Source organism: Lycorma delicatula, chromosome 1 (assembly GCF_047948215.1).
Source record: "Lycorma delicatula isolate Av1 chromosome 1, ASM4794821v1, whole genome shotgun sequence".
Lineage (NCBI taxonomy): Eukaryota > Metazoa > Arthropoda > Insecta > Hemiptera > Fulgoridae > Lycorma > Lycorma delicatula.
Genome location: NC_134455.1, coordinates 31,969,957 through 31,985,149, shown reverse-complemented (window position 1 = coordinate 31,985,149; position 15,193 = coordinate 31,969,957). Strand labels below are relative to the sequence as shown.

Below are 15,193 nucleotides of genomic sequence, written 5' to 3'. Positions count from 1 at the left end.
TCTTTTGTATGAATGTTAAGATGTTGCTTTAAATTAAAATTACAGTTAAAAACCTTATGGCAGATTTTGCAAACATAATAAATTTTCTCTTTCGTATGAACGTTTAAATGTGATTTTAATTCAGAACTTTGATTAAAAGTCTTCTGACAAATGGTACAAACATAATTCTTCTCTTCGTTATGCTTAATAAGTTGTGTTTTTAAATTATTTTCTGGAATAACAGACTTTTGACAAAAGTTAGAATTATTTACACTACTCTTACAATTATTCTTGGTACTTCCTTTGATGGTTAATTTATCAATAATAACCTGTAAAATTAAACCAACAATTAAAAAATAATTATGAATTAATATAAAATTATTTCCATTACAATAACATTATTCTATTTTGTAAAAAGTCGCAAAATATGGATAAAAAACTGAATATTTTAAACATATATTCAAAATAAACATCGTTTGGAATATTTTTTAATGATTCACAAGTAAAGTTTAATGTAATAACAAACTTTACTTATCCTGTTGCATATCTATACACATAGCTGAAACTTTACAGATTGTCTGGGCTAAAGGTATCCAAAACAAATGGCCTATATTTAGGAAATAAGTCCTAACTTCTTAGTAGACTCAAATGATAGCATAAATCTCCAAGAATTGTTCAGGGTACTTTTAATAGTCAGTAGAATATGCGTATGATGTGCAGACAAGCTGACTCCAATGCGATTGTAGTCCATCAAGATGTGGATCCCACAAAAACCATTCAGTGCATGCTTTAGTTAATGGAGTTTCAATCATGTACATATGTTTAACAGCTTGTACAAACTGAATGGAATATCAATTCTTTTACGTCAAAGTTTAACGTCCTCAAAGGTATGACTTTAAGAGACAGAAATCATCAAAGGTTACAGTTGTGATGAGGCTATGGATCAAGTAAGCGACGCATTCACTGCCCGTCCCATTAACTTTATTAGGCGACCCAGTTATGGACTGCAAATATCTCTTTCTACTGTTCACAACATTACCATAAGCAATGTCTAGTTATGATGAAACAAAAATGGTGTAATCAGACTGATTATTTTCATGGAGCCCACTGTGACAGGGCAGATTTACATCGACCTGTCTCAGAATTTTCCGGTTCCTCAGATCCTGCCGGATTCATTTCCAACAAAATGGTGCTCCACCACAATTATATTGAGATGTTACCATGTTCCTGAACAACACTTGCCCAGATGTAAGATCTGATGAAGTACGGACTGCATGGCCAGCTAGATCTCTCAGATATCACTCCTCTAACTTTTTTGCTTGAAATTTCATTAAAAGTTGTAACAAAAGAAAGTTTGAGATTTGGACGATTTAAAATAAAAAAAATTGAAGGTGTAGGTCTAATAATAAAGCTGATGCTCTTGGCAGGAGTTAGATTATTTTCCAGGCATCTGAAGAGCAACAAAAGGTGCATACACTGAAGTAGACAAATTTACATTAAAACATTGCGAGAGTTGATGTTTATTTTAAAAAAAGTTGCCAAGTTATGTTAACTGGTTCTCTTAATTTTAAGCTGTACTTTTAGACTGGACACTCCGTAGATTATAGTAAAACGCCATATTCTTCTGTACCAATATATTGTATTTTTATAATAAAAAAAAAACTTGAACAACCCAAGTAAAGAATTACAAAGTAAATGAAACAACATTTTATTTTTTATTCCAAAAGCCTTTTTGCGGGATCCTTAATATCAGTTGTATATAATACAATTAAATAAAATTACATATCAAACATAATAAAAAATTAAAACTACAATCATATATAAAAAAACATATGAAGTCAGTTAAATTAAATAACTACTTCTACTGTAAATAACAAATTAAATTTAAAAATAAAATAAATAGAATAAATTTATGATATGTAACCTGGAAAGCCAATTTACATTACTGAGTGGATTTAAATCACACTATTTATAAAAATTATGATTATTTCTTTTTTTAATCTAAAAATGTGCTGCCATCTGTTGCTGCTTTTTTAAGTGTCATCTTCATATTCTGTCTGAAAGTTGATCAAGTTGGAATCTTTTGTATTTATATGTTTAAAATCTCTGGAAAATGTCTAAACTTTACCTAGTATTATTTAAATTAAATTTCTTGATATTTTCACTACATGGAAATTTTAATATTAAAATTAACTATTTACAATATTTTAATTTTTTATTATGTTTGATATGTAATTTTATATAAATATATTATATACAGCTGATGATGCAGGATCCTGCAAAGGTGCTTTTGGAATAAAAAATAAGGTAAGTGTCATTTCATTTACTTTATAATTTTGTACTTGGGTTGTTCAAGTTGAATTTGTTATTAACAAAATACAACATATATATATATATATATGATATCATATATATATGGTCAAACTGGAAAACATGATTTATAATGTATAATTTTATAATAAACAAAATAAAAATATATAATTTTTTTAATTCTTCTAAATTCGCGTCCTCTTATAACAATATATTAAAAACATTTAAAAAAAATTGTAAATAAATCTAATGAAGTGGTGCGCATGCAAGAAACACTAATATATATATATATATTTCCACACAGGGCAAGAAACTTAAAAATCAAACTGAGAGAGCTTAACTACAGGCATTTGAGTGTTACCTTTTACACTGCTCCTATTAGCACTATTATTGGAGGTGTATATTACTGCTCTAATCTATTATTGTTTGTTGTAAACTATTCATGCTTCAGTGCAATAATTTTCGAGAACAGTGGTTTCGTTGTCACCACGATTTGTCTAGTTGCAAGTCCTACACTATCAATAACTGAAGGCAAAAGTTCACAATAAATAACTGAAGTCATTGACAACAGTTTGCATCAGGTGACTCTCAATATGATTACTTTAGCATTGATGCATCAGCTGTGCAGGGTGATCACTTCGGATATCTTTTGTCAAAATATGGTAGATATGTTAAGTCTTCCTAATGTAATCACAAAATTAGATTTTATATTTTTTTCTTTTCATTTACAGATTTTATGTCTAACCATGTTTAGTCTGTGCCAGGTCCACTTTAAACTGCCTACCTGATAAATATTGAAACATGAACACTGAATACAATTAACAACAAATCACCCAAAGCCTACTAAAATGTCAACTCCATCAACAGGTTAAAATTCACATACTTCAGTCATCAATGAATTTCAAAAACACACTTTGCTCTCACACATTGACCATTTATCATTCACAAACATCTCAATAAATCGATATTAGTTAAAATGAACTAAATACATTACAAACATTTTTTTAAAAACTAACACATTGAAATATATACACAGTAATGAAATTAACAAGAGACAAATCATGTTTGTTACAATAGCCAATAGCTAATACTTACACGACATGGATAAAATACCATCCCATCTTTTGTCTTCACTGTGTGAAAATCTTTTATTCGAAGTTCATTGCTTTTCATATTAAGATTAACCAGTGGTGAAACATCATTCAATAAGATCTCAGATTCCTTTAAAAAAAAGGTAAAGAAATCATATTACAAACTAATTAATTTCCAATAAATGTTTTTTTTTATTTTATTCTGACTGGAACTTAGTAATAATACCACTTATATACAAATCACATATCCTAAAAATAAATATTTTTGGTAGTAAATACCATTAAAATCTATCTTGCTAAAAATTTTAGAAAAATCCAATTATGACAAAATTAGGCCAAAAAAGAACAAAACTGATTTAATTTTATTTTTATATGAATTTACTATTAATACAATATTACAATTGTTATTTATATATATATTATACACTTTATTTTCTCAAAGTGTATGTTGCAAAAAATAACAAAATAGCAAACACATTAATCACAAATTTAAATCTGAGAAAATTAATTTTATAAGTCAATTTAAAACAAATATGGCGGTTGTTCAGGAAGGTTTTGAAGAATTTTTTTTTAACTTTCAACTTAATTCTCTTGCAATTTGTTTCATTTACCCAGATTTTCCAACTTTTTTTATATTATCAGTATGATGTGATTTGTCCAGCTCTGCGAAATAAGCAGTTCTCTCACCTTTGCATCATTAGAAATAAATCTTTGTCCAATGAGCCATTTTTCAGATTTGGGAGGAGGAAGTAATTAATTGAAGCCAAGTCAGGTGGATACAGCACATGCTTCCAGATGACTTTGTCAAAGTGTAAATTATCATTGAGTTTTGGAACTACTATCAGAGACATGTGTACTCGCACATTATTGTAGTAAAGAACAGTATCTTTTTGGTCAATGTGGCAGTACATATCAATCAGTCTAGTAAAACATCAGAACTGTAATGATCCTCGTACTTGAAAGTTCATGTATTACTAAAGAATAAACCAAAACATGGTAAAAAAATGCAATGAAGTCAAATTAAAACATCAACATTAAGTGCTTACATAAAGTTTCACTCACATAACTACTCCACTAAATACACTCTGAAAGGGCGAGTAAAACTAACTTACTGCTTCATGTTTGATTTTATGATCTTCTAATTTAATTAGGTTGGTCCCTTCACTCACAAGAGGATCTGTCACTTCATCAATATTATCACACCCATTATTGATCGGCTCCTCTTTCACTTGCAAAGATTCACTTTCCTGAAACACAAAATCAATAATTTAATGTTATAGTTCAATGGCTGATGATCTTTCCATATGACACAAAAAAAAGCAAAAAATAAATCAATTTATACTTACACAAACAGGTGTAATATCATCTTCAATAGGGTGATGTGGTAAAATCAACAATAAAGTTTCCTTTGTGGTATCATCTTCAGTTTCTAGTTTGATACTGTTAGAGGGGAATGCTTCATACACGTAGATATTCTTTACAGGTACATCCATTATCTTCAAAAATAAAAACAATAAATAAAAAGTTAAAATTGAAGTATTTATAATAAAAACAACAAAGTCGCTGAAAACTGTAAAACATTTCATATATTGAAATTTTTATTTATATTTATTTGTGTGTAACTTTTTTTTTACCTGAATATTTAAGAACTGAATTATAGTGTATATATATATAAAATATTGTCAAGTGAATGATTAATGTGAGACCTGACATTAGACACATCACTAATAAAAACGGCACTAGTCATTCTCAAGAATGAAAGAGAAGAAGAGGTTTTGCAATATTTCACACAACAAATATACACAAGTGTTACATAAACATGATATTACCACTGAAATAAAGGTGATAATCAGCCACACACAAGCAGCTCAATTATTTATACCACAGAAATTTATGTACAATGGACATCAAAACTATCAGAGAACATTACCATGACTGTGCCCAGACGTACTTTAGTTGCTTCACATGAAACAAAATCAAACCTAGGGCAGACAGTTTAAAGCAACCAACTAATGGTCTTTTAAACAGAAAATTATAAATTATATATGACTCCATTCACTAAAAACATTAAAAAGCTGGAGCTACAATTTTAATACATTTTTTTTAAACCTTACAGTCCAGTACACTCTTTTTCAATTCAGAGAAGCCCCTTATTGAACAAAATATTGAAATTCATCAAAGTCACTCCCAAAAATTGTAGGCTCTCTGTAGGAGATAATTCTCTCATACTCTGAGAATGACATTCCCCTGTCGTATATTCCCGATACAGAATAAAAATTGCACCTACAAGATGTGTTGTTATTATGGAAACCATATAAGAAAGGAATCACGATATTATTGTTGTGAATGTGATGTTGGTATTTGTCCTGCCCCTTGTTTTAGAAATTTCCACACTAAGAAGGAAAACATTTTCATATTTCAAAACATTAAAATTCATTTTAAAAAAAATTTTATAACTAGTATTAAACTGAAATATAGTAATAACTCTGTGAACAGGCAAACATGAATCTAAGTTATTATTCTGTGATCTTGAACTCTGAATGCATAAATTTATAAATATGTATGAACTATTTCTATAATTTAATAGTTTTCACAGTTAGATGAGAAAAGTATACATAGAAGATTCACAACATGTAAACAAATTTCACCATGCCTCAATGAGATAATGTTATGTATCAGACTATACTTTGTTTAGTTTGGTAGAGACTCAGATCATCCATTCCTGAGACATATGGTTAATTAAACCCCAACCACCAGAGTACACAGGTATTCACTGTTAAATTAATAAATCTTATAAAAGCAACTGACTTTTACTAGGATTTGAACCTGAGAACTTTCGACTTTGAAAAACAGCTGTTAAAACAACTTTTTTGTGACGAGTTAAACACTAGATCAGCCTGGTGGGCTAAATATATATATTATTATTATCTTTTATGACCGCATAGGATCATTTTAGTCAGTCTGTTATGCATGTCTCTTTGATGGGACTGTTTGGGCCTTGTGTTCCTCCCATTACTTTTTCATACATTTCAATCTTTGTGCCCTTTCTAGTGTTGAAATGTTTGTGTTGTGAGGTTTTATCTTATGAGTGTTTTTGTTCGTGATTTTCTCATTTAATTTTATCGTACCTGTGGCGTCTACTGATGTAATGCCAATTTCCTTCAGATCCTATCTTATTTCTCCGAATCATCTGCATCCTGCCTTTGTATTTTCCGAGTCGGGATTGTACTGCATTAGCAGTTTCCGAAGTCTTGAATACTGCATCCTCATGATTATGTCGAAAGAATCCTAATCTCTTATGCATATCAGTAATGGGTTAGAACCCATTACTGATATGCATGTGCCAAACAAAATCATGTACTCTTTGTACATGATTTTGTTTGGCACACTCCCACCAATGCCCATCTTTATGATACATTTTGTCCATGCAAGTTCTTCCAATTTTTTCTTTCCATCTTCTGGAATCTGTCTGTCTTTGATTGTTCGTTCAGGTGGAAGAGTGTTTGCTGAATAAGTGGTTTATGGTTTTATAACTGTGTTTTAGTGTCTTATTTTTGTATTTTTTGATAGGCATTTTTATTTTAAGTGTACCAGGTTCATTTTTGTGCTTCAGCTAGTTTTTTCTTCTTATTCAGATAAAGGATTTTTCATTTAGATTGTTTGTTACTATTTCTCCAACTACTATTTAAATTGGGTTACTAAATTTTGGGTCCAATTTTATTTGTAATTTTTTGAAGTACTAATATCCGTGATTTAGTTTCATCAATGACATTTGCTACAAGTGCCAACTCGTCAGCAAAACTAGGACAGTTTGTTTCAATTTTTCCACCCATTTTAACTTTTGGGAGACACCTTTTTGAGAGCTTGAGCCATTCCCTAATTACAATTTCTAAAATACAGTTGAACAGTAGTCGTAAGAACTCATTCCCTTGGCGCAATCCTGTTTTGATCTCAAAAAGTTATGAGAGCTCATCTCTGAATTTTACCTTTGACACTGTTTGTAAGGGTCAGTTTTATCATGTTTATAATTTGATAAGTAGTTCAAGGTGTCTTAGAATTTTTAGTAGGGATGCAGTCATAAGCTTTCTTGAAATAGCCAGTTCCTTCTATTGACTTCAGTGTTTCTTAATGATGTAGTCTCTTTATTCTCCTTAGGGGTCAGGTGGTTTCTTTTCTTTGTTTTACTGGATTTGGGAAGGATATTTCTAATTTTTGGGATAATAGCAATAACAGATATTTTTTCCACTATTTTGACACATTTGCCGTTCCAACATTGATGTTTTTGTACGGGATTTTATTGGGGCTAATTCTTCTGCGATTTGTTTAATGTTGTTAACTGGATATTTGAGTTTATCTGTGATTGTTATTTTTTGGTCATTTTCATTCTTGACCAGTCGGGCAGCATCCTCTTTTCTTCTAGTTTTAGGACTTGATTTTGTTGTTTTCTTTCTGAAGCAAATTTAATTTTGACTACATAGTGATTGGATCCAGTGTCAACGCCTCGGATGACTTTTACACTGTAGATCTCAATGTGGTGCTGTTTATCCATAAAGACGGTCTAGTTACCATTCTCCTATAATGTAATCAAGGTGTTTTATGGTTTTGATTTTTTAAGGTTTCCTCTTGAAATATGTGGATTTCAAGATTAGGTTGTCATTTCTGCAGAGATCGATGAATCTGTCCATTTTTGTTTGTTTTCTTTTGGGCGGGCCATTTTCCGATGATGTCGTGGTCTTCTTTCTCTGTCTAGTTGGGCATTGAGTTTCCAATTAATTGTTTAACATGGATTTCAGTTATGTTATTTATAGTTAGGTCGAGTAGATTCCAGAACCATACTGTTTCTTTATGGTCTTTTGGAGAATTATTTTTATTATTAGTGGATGCATGGCTGTTTATTATAGTGTAGATTTTATTAGATGCATTTGGTGTGAGTGTTGCGATTCTTGGAGATTGTGACTTGAATTCTTGTATGGAGTTTATTATTTTGAGTCTGACTAAAAAGCCAGTTCAAAACTGTGGGACTTTTTCATCACTCTCTTTCCAGGTATACCTCTGCAGAGTCTATATCCGTGAGATTCCATGGCATCCTGGTCAGTGTTTCTTATTTCCTGCAGACCCAAGAGGAGAATTTTGTATTGGTCCATTCGGCCAGTTATTATTTTTAGTTTACCAGTCTGCTGCAGCAAGTTTACTTTGTGTGTGGAAATGTAGATGGTTTGATTTTGGACTTTGTATTTTTCTTATTTGTGTGTGTAGTGTTAGGGCATTCCAATGCTTCTAGTTGCATGTTATCTTCTAAGTGGAAGCCCACCATAACCAAATGCTGCCTTTTCTTAACTCTGGTGTTGCTTGGTTCAGCAGGTGGACTATTCCTTAAAAAAGACCTTTTTGTGATGCCTCTCAAGGGGTCACCTGTAAAACTAGGTTCCGAGTTACAACTCTAAATGCGATCTAGTGAGTTGTGATTAGATGATAAATGAAGCTATGAAGTTTTTTTAGATTCAGTTCACCAGACAAATTTCTCCTATTTGTTCAGGATACCTCCAAGCATAACCAATGAAGGCTCAATCTGACTTTTGTTAAAAGATGTTATTTTGGATAAAGGTTACAAAGTCTGATCCTAAATGTTACACCCGTATATATATATATATATATATATATACAATAGCCTTCGCAATTCACAGAATTAGAGAAACACTCACGTTTAATCTTTTACTTCATCAAAACGCTATTGGGCCTAAGCCCATCCTCAGTGATATCTTTTATAAATTCTTAAACTGTTTACAATTACACAATAACTATTAGCTTTTTACATTTTGTAATCTTTTTGCAATAGTTGGATTTAATTTTATAAATACCAGAAGAATACGATAAAACAAAAATTCCCGTTATTTCAATTGAGAAATAAAATAAATATATAAATGAAATGGTTTTAAAAAAAATTAATGACCCAACAATAAAATTTTAAAAATTAAAAAAAGATTCCATAGTTAAATACAAGGAAATATTTAATAATAATAATAAATTAAAATATCATATCAGATTATCCACATATACCTTATACCCCAAAACTTACAGGTTTCCCAAAATTACACAAAAAGGTATAACAACAAGACCATTAATCAATTTCAAAACAGCCCCAAGTTATATTATTACTAAAATTATTGATATAGCAATTAGATCAAAGATAAATTTAGAATACAAATAAAATATAAAAAACAGGTATGAATTAATAAATTAAATAAGTTAAAAATTATTAAAACTATAATTACTAGCTTAGATATAACCAATATGTACCCAGATTAACCCATTGATTACACAATCTCAATAGAAAATAAATTAATAAAAGCAGGTGAAGACAAAAAATTTATAAATATTTAACAATTAGAAACATGTGTAAGCAGAATTATTTTGAATTTATTGGAACCTGTTACATATAAGAAAATATTTTACCCATGGGATTTCCCTTATCTGCTTTAATGTCAAAAATATATTGCAGGAATTTGATAATAGAACAGTATATGGCATAAATCACGTATATTAAATTTTATTGTGGGTCAGATTCGTGGATGATAATCTAGTTATATATGAACCAGTTATAGATAATGATGAACGAATTTTAAATAAATTCAGTTCAGATCATAAAACTTTATATTTTACATATGAAATGGAACATAACAGAAAAATAAATTATTTATATAATGAATTATATAAAAAACCTACCTGAAATGAAATTTTTATAAATAGGAATTCTAATCATATTCGGTCCCAGAAGGTTAATATTTTTAAGTACATGAATAGTGATATAATACTTAACCCTAAATATTTATGAATTTTTGGAAACTAATCTTTTTACATGATTTAAGTTTTGGCTTCAAATAATTTTGACGGGCTGGTAATAAAAAATTTTAATTTCCACCACTTGTAGTGTTTTTGTAGATGTTTATGGAAAATAAAATAGTTTCTTGTGTACTGTACTAATAAAAAAATTATAACCTCTCAAATATCATGAAAAACTTGTTACAAGCAATACAATTTTGACTTAATAAAAGGGATTTCTTGTCTTCTTGGCGATTTAATATCTTTATACATAATACTATAGTTGAAATAGACTTGTTTGAACCATTCAATTGCAGTGCTCATCTTATAACAGGCGCTTGAATTCATTTCCAGTCATCAGGAAAATTCATGCTGCAACATGCTCATTTATGCATGTTGCATCATTTAGCTTTGCAGTTACAGACTGGTGTGTCTGACATTAGTCGGTGACCTGTTCACGTCTTTACCGAGTGTCGCAAATTTCATTCTGTTTTTGAAAGTGTTTATTAATTAAATAAGTTTTCATTATTATATTACCAAATTTTAAAATTATTTAAATTTTTACATTATTTTTCAAGTAAAACAATGGAAGAACAATGCCCCATAGGAATTTATGTGAATGAAGAGTGTCAAAACATTGTACTGGTACAGTGCTAAAAGAACTCATTAAAATTTGTGAATTTACTGATGAAAACAAATCACCTTATTTTTTTACATGTTAATTCAGATGTCACTAGTGTTTGTAAATATCATGAAAATGTTTTTGTCAACATTCAGTCACCTGCATTGACAGTTCTGTTGCAACCCTTTGAGAACTCATAAAAAACCAGTTAAGAAAAACTTGACAAATAACATTAGAGCAAGCTCTAAAAGTACACATTTTTCCACATTTAAATTTAGTACCTGGAAAGTCTCTCTGGGTTAACTGTTTCAACAGTATTTTTTCTCAGCAGAACAAAGAACTATACGAATGTAAAGACTAAGAGCAATATATTGCCCCACATCACAAAATTGAACGATTGGATGTTGGTTGTAGCATTTTGAGTGTATCACTTCCATAAAAATTAATTAAAAATTAAGGTATTAGAAGCTACAATAAATATGTTCTTGTGTCAGAAGGCATTGTAAGATGTTACTTTACTTCAGACTCCAAGGACTAAGAACATCATCTGCTGTCAAGTATTGCACCACTTTCACTTAGGGAAAAAGACTCTATTACTTGTGTGTATGACTATCAATGGTGGATAGAAGTGGTAGATATTAGCCTTGAAAATGATGATCTGCAGGTTCATTTTTCCAAGAGACATATTAGAAGAGATATCACAGCTGTTGCTTAACCACACTGAACAATAAAGTTTCATTGCTACAAAAACAGGCTATTTCATTGAAGAATAATTAAAATTTTGCTACAATTTATTTTTTTTATTAACTAAGCCCTTCAATCAATCTTTAATATCTTAATGCATTTTATAATGATTTTCGTTGTGACATTGTGTAGTTAATATCAAATTACTTATTAAAAAACCTGCTGCGTGTGAATTTTATAATAAATTGTTGTCTTGGATATATCCATTTCGTACAACCAGAATTCCTTATGTTGAAATAGATAATTTTATTTCTAAGCCTATTTATGTTAGATATGGGATTAAGACAAGGCATGCATTTGGTTCTCAAATTTTCAATGTATTTATAAATTACTGTTTATTCATATGCTATTTGCATTTTTTAATTTTTTGCAGATGATATATGAAATTGTTTAAGCCGATTACAAATCTAGTTGATATTCAATTACTTCCGATCAACTTGAACTGTGAGCAAAAATAGTATTTCTGCTAACTTTAAAAAAATTAATTTCATATTCAATTTGGAAGGTTTGAAAATGTTGATATAATTGTGCAGCTGAATAATATAAAATAATACTGCAATACAAAAGGTATCTTCTATTAAAGACTTAGCTGTATGTTTTGATAGCAAGTTATCCTTCAATGAATAAACTGGTAATACTGTAAGTCACTAAAAATGATAAATTTTATTAAGAGATTCTCTACAAATTTTAATTAAAATTTTAGGTCATGCATTTATGAAGTACTAAATTAAAATTAATAAACTTTGTTGTATGGTGACCTTTTGCTGACTTGCAATTAAAATTACCTGAAATACCACATAGAATCTTTCTTACATGTGCTGCATATAAAATCAGTGATTCTATGCACATTACCAATCATAACTTTATTCATATTTTTAATTTGTTAAAAATACCAAGAATTGAGTGATTTCAGATCAGGACAGATTTAATATTTGCTACTAAAATTTTTAGTATTATTTTGACTAACCTAATTTATTGCAGTTTTTTAACTTTCATATTAACTACATTGCTTGGTATAATTTTCAAAATTTTCATGGTCAAATCAACTCACATAGATTATCTATATTACTATGCTACTGATACTATGTAAAGTACACTTAATACCTTAACCTTATCAAGAGCTATTCTAACTTATGAATGATAATTTTGTTATGAAATTATGTTGGTTTTTTTTAATATGATTTTGTATTCACGGGTTTCATGCTTGTCTATATCAATTAAATAAATAAATAGAATTTAAAATTTACCATACATACCAAATAGCAATTGTACAGTCTTTGATTTAGGGTAAAAATAGAAAAGTAGGCCACAACAGCAAAGACAATTCCAAAATTCCAGCAAGTACTTTAAAAGATCATTAAACTACCAAGAAGCCAAGATAACAATTCAATTCAAAATCTAGCAACTTGAACTGAAAAATCCAAACAAAATAATTAAATCAAGATATGCAAAATCAGCCAGAAATTAAATAACAAGGTAGCAAGGGTTAATTTTACTGCAGCAAATTACAGAAACAATCATGAAAACAACAGATGAAACAGAATGAAATAACGACAAAGGCATTTCCTTCTTACCTTTGACAAACAAAATCCTTTCAAAATATTATATATATTTATCCCCAACCAAAAACTATACAAAAAGGTAATAATAAATTCCATTACAAGCTGAACCACCAGCCCACACTCTTGTTATCTAAAAACTTTTTCCAATTTGTATGCCCGATTTTAGAATACACATTTTTTTTCAACATGCCCACAATAATAAAGGTTACCAAAAATAGGGAAAAATACTAACATTATTCAGATTAAGCAGAATTCAAAAAACAATGCAAGCTTTTTTAAATATATAGATGTCAATAAGCACAGGTTCACTGAAGTTCTTTTTATTATATGTCAGTGAAATAGATTGATAATATTGGTTTGTAAATCTTTGTTTACACACATCTTTGTTCTACATTTCAAATTGTGTGTGTGTGTATATATAAGGCCAACCTTTGTAGACGTGTTAACCACTAGACCAGACCGGTGGGTTAAAATTAGAACAATTTACATGACTGGTTAAAGTTCACACCAATAATTGATCAATACAAAAAATTCAAACTTAAATTCTATTGATTTATATTTGAATAGCATAACATTACTTACTTAGTCAGATAAACAAAGTAAACACCAAGTACACAATAACAAAAATACAACATCTACTACACCTCTTCCTAACAACGCTTTCCCACAAATTGATCAGTGATGCCAACACATGCAATTGTATACTTTAATACATACGACCTCTGGATATAATCTTGGAAAAAAATATATATACATACGTATAATATTGCACAACATACTTAAAAATAATTTTTCATTCACGGAAAAGTTAAGTGGTTTAATGTAAAAATAAAAAATGTACTGAAATTTTCATAAAATTCTTAGAAGCGATTGTAATTTATTAAAATTAAAAAAAATATTTTATTTTATTTATTTTTTAATATTTAAAAAAAAAGAATTTTTTCTGAAAATAGAACATTTCTTGAAGAATAATTCACATGCTATGATATTTTATTTTTCCCCTTGAAATCAGACAGTTGAAGGTGTTATTTTCATCTTGGTTGAAAAACCAAGAATGAAAACAGAATATCTGATCATAAAGAATCTAATCATAAAATTTAATGGATAGCAAGTGTAGTGGATAAGTGGTTTTCTCAAAATATATATTAATCATATTATTAATATATATTGGAATACATATTATTAATATATACTGGAAGGGGTACCACCAAAGGATGAAGTTTGAATCATAGGAAGATGATATGTACGATTGCTATCAATCTATGAACTTTGAAAGGTTGGACCCATATTCTTAGAACAGACAGTAAATGGTGTATACAGGAATATTGTACGCCAAATTGTGTCCCTCCTGGAACCTCAAGAACGGTATTGCTGGTTTCAGCAAGACGGCGCTACATGCCACACATCTCGAGAAACCATGGATTTTCTGCAAGAGTTATTTGATGATCGAATAATAAGCAAGGGCTTATGGTCTCCAAGGTTTCCAGACCTCACATCTCCTGAATACTTCTTGTGGAGTTATATTAAGTCCGAGGCCTTCAAAAACAATCCTCACACTATTGATGAACTTAAAGTCAATATTACAGACTTAATCACAAATATTTCCAATGCAACTCTTAAAAAGGTTTCTGCTAATACGCAGAAAAGAGTCCGTGCGTGTATAACCGCAAGGGGTAGGCATTTTGAGCATATTCTTTAACAATTATGTTAGTAATAGCTTTTTATTAAATCTCTTTTGTAAGTAACAAATATATTTTTATATTCCACCTAAATTTCCCTTCCTTAAATTACATTTAAAATTGGGTAATAGGACTAAAAAATACTCTGTATTATAATTAGAGGAAGATAGTTTTTGTTTGTTCGGGATAAACAAAAATCTATTCGATCAATCGCAACCAAATTTTTACCCATGTTGCTTGGCATAACTGGGAAGGTTTTTAGGTATATTAAGTTGGAGCAATCAGAATCTATAAATCAACACCATGAAATACTGGTCTCATAACTGATCAAACAAACATTTGAGTATGCAATAATGCTTTTATTGTTTGAATTGAAACCAGTAGCAT

The 15,193-nt window shown here is 29.6% G+C and overlaps 1 protein-coding gene across 1 annotated transcript; it reads right to left on the bottom strand.

The window, feature by feature from the left end:
* Positions 1-665: 665 nt before the first annotated feature.
* Positions 666-13,790, bottom strand: LOC142317461 (uncharacterized). The gene is made up of 5 exons (XM_075354028.1): positions 13,710-13,790; positions 4,727-4,876; positions 4,493-4,627; positions 3,385-3,510; positions 666-818 (listed from the first exon to the last, which is right to left on the bottom strand). The coding sequence occupies exons 2-5, from the start codon at positions 4,871-4,873 to the stop codon at positions 666-668; spliced, it is 561 nt and encodes a 186-aa protein (XP_075210143.1). The 5' UTR covers positions 4,874-4,876; positions 13,710-13,790.
* Positions 13,791-15,193: the final 1,403 nt, after the last annotated feature.

Bases quoted from the DNA above. Each gene is read 5' to 3' on its own strand.
- LOC142317461 (XM_075354028.1), bottom strand. From the start codon at position 4,873: ATGGATGTACCTGTAAAGAATATCTACGTGTATGAAGCATTCCCCTCT. The intron at 4,628-4,726 runs GTAAGTATAAAT...TTTGTGTTTCAG, and splicing joins ATGATATTACACCTGTTTGT to GAAAGTGAATCTTTGCAAGT. The intron at 819-3,384 runs GTAAGTATTAGC...TATTCCATTCAG, and splicing joins TGGTATTTTATCCATGTCGT to TTTGTACAAGCTGTTAAACA.